Here is a 5384-nt window from a genome sequence, read left to right as displayed (position 1 = left end):
TGTGCTAGCGGTATTATTCCGACTAGGACATTTGTAGTGTTTTTCGCGAATTAGTGATTATCGCGGGTGAGGTGATCGAGTCGCGATACTATTTTGGTGGTGAGAAAGAAAACGACGCAGCAGGTCACATAGAATATCTCCTCCTACATTTTCATCGAGTTCTCCGGGGAGAAGATAATGGTAAGTTGTTATTTTTCTTCTCTCTTCTTCTCCCTTCTCTGCTTTCTTCCTTCTCCGCTGACTTTCCCTTCTCCCTCCTTTTTTCCTCCTATCTCCTTTCCTTCACCCCACTTTACCTTTTCCTCCGTCTCCCTTTCCTCTTCTTTTTTCTTCCTAGCTCCCTTTTCCTTGTCATCTTTTCCCCCCTGCTTCTCGACCTCTTCCCTCTTCACTAGCTCCCACCACTCTCCTCTTCTCTCCTCCGCCTTACTTTGTCCTCCCCTTCTCTCCCCTCTCACCTGCAGTTCCTCTTTTTCCTTCTCTTCCTTATCCTCCCCCGTCTCCTCCTTTGTATCCTCTTCTCCCTTTTCCACTGCCTCCTTTCTTCCAATCTCCCTGTCTCCTTCCTTCTCACTCCCCTTTTCCTCTCTTCCTTTCACCCATTTTAGCAGCTCCTCCATCTTCTCTTCCATCCTTTTTTTTTTTTTTTTTTTTTTTTTTGCGATCGGCGCAAGGCGGAGGAATGCATTTACGCATACCCAGTGGGGCCGTCCCCACCGGGTTATGTGGGACTCGCCTAATCGAGGCACCTCGCCCGAGTTGGTCTCCCCGTACATTCGAGCCACCGAGATGACTCGACTGCAAGGGGGTCCCAACCCGGGCAACAGCCCCGATTAGTCCTACCCACTAAACCTCCGCCTGTCAACCGAGGGCATTCCCTCAGGCTGTCGGTCGGGATCTGGGATCCGCCTAAGCATGCTACCATGATCCCGGCCACCTTGCGCGTTTGCGCTCTCCTTCCGGCGTCTTCCTCGACGGAACAAACCCCTAGAAGACCCTCCCCCCTTAATTTCCCTCCCTGTTTAGTTTGTATACGCGTGTGTGAGCGTGTGTGTGTGTGATTGCGCGTGTGAGTGTTCCCACCCGTTTCCCCTCCCCACGGCCCACCCAGACGCGCCCACCCCATCCCCCCCTTCCCCCCACTCTCCTTCCCCAGCCCAACCTCCCTACCATATCCCCAGAACACCCGTCCTACCCCCCATCCCATATACCCCGTCCTTCCCCCCATATAAGTCCCCCCCCAGAATACCCGTCCTACCCCCCCCCCCAGATATCCCCCCTACCCTAAAATAAGTAAGTAATCCCTCAGTTCCGTATGGATCGTGTGAGTGATTTGTGTGTGTGTATGTAGTTTGATTTGTGCTAGTTTCTTTATGTTTGTGTTTGCGTGTGCGTGCTTGTCAGTATGTGTGTGTATAGAGTGTATTGTGTGTATGTGTGTGTGTGCATTCACACGACTCCTTCCCAAGTGTGCGTGGGTTCTCCTTCTATCTATGCTATCTGATACTAGGTATCAGAAGCATTATTATTCTCTCTCCCACCCCCTCGCTTCCGAGCACCTGGTTAGGTGCTGCCCGGGATCGATGGGGTAGCATCCCCATCAGGCCTCCTCTGCCTCTCTCTCTCCGCCTCTTCCTTGGCGCGCATGACCGATTCAGCGAACCGGATCATCGCCTTCCAAGACTCTTCTTTCTCCAGCATCCTCGTTATGATGGTTGAGAATTGAAGATCCTCTCCTATGTGGTCTATCAAGTCTTGCCTTTCCGCGGTCCAGGTCATGCAGCGCTGTACCGTGTGTTCGGCTGTATCGACTTCATCTCTACAATGGGCGCAGATCGGTGTGTCCGCTTTGCCAATCCTGTATAAGTAGCTATTGAAACATCCATGCCCTGTCATTATCTGTGACAGGTGGAATGTCAGGTGCCCTCTCTTCCTATCGAGCCATTTGGTGTACATGGGCATTATGGCGTCTCTTGTCCTCGTTCCTGGGTTGCTTGGGTTGTTGAGATGCAGTTCCCATTGTCTCCTTGTTATGAAGTCTTCATTTCTCTTATTTTCCGCTTCCTCCTCGGCGCTCCAATCTTCGCAGCTTCGGAGGTCCCGGATTCCGAGGTATGCTCTCTTCCTTGATGCTGCTACGAGATATAGTGGCATGATCCTGGAGAGTAGAGTAGCTGCGTCATATGACGTTGTCCTGTAGGCCGCTATAACTCTGATTGCCAGTGTCCTTTGAAGCCGCCGGAAGGGCAGCTGAATCTTTTTGTTCGCCATTAAGGCGTCGCTCCATACAGGTGCACCATATGTGAGTATCGACATGATGACATTTGCGAATAGCCTTCTCTTAGCCTCTGACGGTCCTCTAAGATTTGGCATCAGTCTGCCTAGGGATCTAAGAACCTTGCTCGCCTTACCTTCGATATATGTGAAGTGGTCTTTAAAGTTCAGGCGGCTGTCCAATATCACGCCTAAGTATTTGAGCGATCCACCAACTTTGACGACCTCTCTCTCTACCATTATATCCGGTATGTTTCTCGGTTTGTCCTTCTTGTAGAAGATTGCAGCTTCGGTCTTATTCGCTGCAACCACTAAACCAAGCTCTTTGATCTTCTTCACCACTCGGGCCACTTGGATGTTTGCCTTGGTGATCGCTGTTTCCACATCTTGCGCCGTTGCTATCACCAGCGTATCGTCGGCGTAGCATGATAGATGGCATCCCGGTTCTAGGTTCGCTTCGAGTACACTGTCGTATCCGATGTTCCATAACACCGGCCCCAGTACGGAACCCTGTGGGACTCCGGCTGTGACCGGTCTTTGTTTCGTTTCTCCTTTTTGTGTCTTATACTCTATGCTACGATTGTTGAGGTATTCATCTATTATTCGACATAGGTATTCTGGGAATCTCTTCCTTCTCATGGCGTTCCGGATGATCGGCCATGGTATCGAGTTGAACGCGTTTTCTATGTCAATTGCTATTGCAATTGCTACACCTCCATTTCCAGTGCGTTCCTCGATGATCTCCTTCACTCTCATTAGCGCGTCGCAAGTGGATCGTTTTTCTCTAAATCCGTACTGGACGGGGGATAGTTGTGCGTCTTGTTCATCCTTCATCCAATTTGCTATACGCCTCACCAGCACGCGCTCAAATATTTTGCCCACTTCATTTAATAGGCAGATGGGTCTTGCTTTAGGTGGACCAGGTTCGCTTGTCTGTGCCTTGGGTATTAGCACCAAACGTGCTTTTTTTCCAATTTTCTGGAAACTTCCCTTCACTCAGGCACATGTCGAAACATTGCGTCAGCCTAGCGAGCATTTGCTTGGGTATGTTTTTCCAAGCTATCGCCTTAATTCCGTCAAGTCCTGGGGCCACATTGTTGCCACCACAGTCTTTAATGGACTCTCTGACTTCTTTTAGTCTTACGTGGTCTTCTTCATTCCACTGGAAGTCTTTCCATTCTTCTTTTGGGTCATGTGTTTGACCCATCGGAAACAACTTATTTAGAAGAATATTGAGTTCTCCTTCTTCCAGTATTTCTGAGAGTCCCGGTGAAGCTCTTCTCAGCTTTCCCAATACCACTTTGTACGGCAGGCCCCATGGGTCAGAATCCACTACTTCAACAAGCTCCTGCCACGCATCAGACTTGGCTTTGTTGATTTCCTTGCGTAGAGCGCTTTTTGATGTTTTGTACGCTCTTTCTCTTGTTGCTGTCTCTTCGGGCTGGTTCCACTTCTTGCTCCTGGTCCAAGCTCTTCTGTTCTTGTTGCACTCAGATCTTAAGTGTGCGATTTGCTCATTCCACCAGTAGGCTTTCTTCTTAGGCGTGGCCTGTTTACACCTAGGTGTTGAGGCGTCACATGCTTCTCGCATTACTCTCTCCGTCCACCGGTACCATCCGTTAGTGTTGGTCATTTCTTCTTCTGCCATGCCGACAGAGCATGCCCAGTCTAGTGAGGCCTGTAGCATCTCGACATCCATCTTCGCAAAGTTCCACTTTCTTTCGCGTTTACCTTTGCGTTGTGTTAGTGGTTCTTTGCCGATCTCAAATGTGATATACCGGTGGTCGAAGAGACTTTCAATATCGGTTTCCACTTTCCAGTTACAGATGTTCGATATCTGGTCTGCTGTTGTCCACGTAAGATCGACTACTGAGGTGCCCTGTTGCCTCACGCACGTTGGAGTATTGCCGATATTCACGAGCCTTAGGTCTTGTTCTGCCGCCCATTCTTCTATCAGCTTTCCCCTTCTGTTGGTGTATGAGGAGCCCCATTGGATGGACTTTCCGTTGAAGTCTCCTCCAATTACGAGGTTTGAGCCTATTCGTTGTGCTATTTCACCTAACTCATCTAGGGCTTCTAGGAATTCTCCGTGGTCGATGTTTGGCGATATATAGCACGATATGAAGTTTATATCGTTGCATTTGACTGCGACGAAATTTTCTCCTTTGCCGATCAGTGTGCAGATCCTTTTTAAATGTTCGGGTCTCCAATGTATCGCTGCCTTTCGGTTGTTACTAGTGAACCACAACTGAGAGTCCGGTGTGTGTCTGGGCTCAGATATTAGGCAGATGCCTATTCCCTTTTCAAGTACATGCTGAGACATCATATCTTGAGCTCCCCAGCTGTGGTTCAAGTTACATTGTAGTGCTGTAATCATCCTGCGACACAGGTGGAGCCGCTACTCTCCGATCCGGCTCTTGCTGGGTTTCCTTTCGTATACTCTCTCTCCTTTCGTCTTGGTCCAGGCTGCATTTGTTGGATCCAACTCGATGATTGGCGCTTAGGTTTTTGTCTGCGCACACTCTGCATTTGATGTCGGCTGTGCATATTTTTACAGGGTGGTCGTTGCCGCCACATCTAAAGCACACCTTGCTATAATCTTCCTTAAATGGACAATTATTGCGTATGTGCCCTTTCCGCCAACACTTGTAGCATTGGGTGGGCCGTTTTTGTAACATTTCCACCCGAGCTGTAGTCCACCTGATCCTCAGTCTCTTCTTCTCGGCTACCAGGATTGCCGCGTCCACTGGGCATTGCACCCACACCATGTTGTTTCCATTAAGCAGCCTCCTAATAGCACCAACTTTGATCTGCTCGTTTCTGCATCCGCCTAACCTCGACACTAATTCGAAGATGTCGTCTGCAGTCACCGATTCATCGAATCCAGATATGATGATTAGATTAGATATATTTATTGCTGCCCCAATTGGGGATTACAAGGCGCTTTTTTTTTAAGGAGCGTTCCCAAACCTTTATTCCTTCCTTCCTTTTTCCTTAGCCTAAACTTATACCTAAAACTTAATCTAATTACATTTTTCGCCACGCCTCTCCTTTTCGCCGCCTTTCTCATCTTTTCTCGCATTCTGCCCTACCTACACACACACACACGT

General features: G+C 49.0%; 2 protein-coding genes across 2 annotated transcripts; both read right to left on the bottom strand.

The window, feature by feature from the left end:
* Nucleotides 1-3184: 3184 nt before the first annotated feature.
* Nucleotides 3185-4597, bottom strand: LOC146719825 (uncharacterized). Its single transcript, XM_085489468.1, has one exon. It carries the CDS (start codon nucleotides 4595-4597, stop codon nucleotides 3185-3187), a length of 1413 nt encoding a protein of 470 aa, XP_085345594.1.
* Nucleotides 4598-4628: 31 nt separating this feature from the next.
* On the bottom strand, nucleotides 4629-5042 carry LOC146719824 (uncharacterized). Its single transcript, XM_085489467.1, has one exon. The coding sequence runs from the start codon at nucleotides 5040-5042 to the stop codon at nucleotides 4629-4631; it is 414 nt and encodes a 137-aa protein (XP_085345593.1).
* Nucleotides 5043-5384: the final 342 nt, after the last annotated feature.

Source organism: Nylanderia fulva, unplaced genomic scaffold (assembly GCF_048542155.1).
Source record: "Nylanderia fulva isolate GAGA-0341 unplaced genomic scaffold, ASM4854215v1 Scaffold846, whole genome shotgun sequence".
Classification (NCBI taxonomy): Eukaryota; Metazoa; Arthropoda; class Insecta; order Hymenoptera; family Formicidae; genus Nylanderia; species Nylanderia fulva.
The sequence above is the reverse complement of the archived record's forward strand: the minus strand, read 5'-3'. Positions and strand labels throughout refer to the sequence as shown.

Excerpts from the sequence above, each read along its gene's own strand:
- LOC146719825 (XM_085489468.1), bottom strand. The coding sequence starts at position 4,597 with ATGTCTCAGCATGTACTTGAAAAGGGAATAGGCATCTGCCTAATATCT.
- LOC146719824 (XM_085489467.1), bottom strand. The coding sequence starts at position 5,042 with ATGGTGTGGGTGCAATGCCCAGTGGACGCGGCAATCCTGGTAGCCGAG.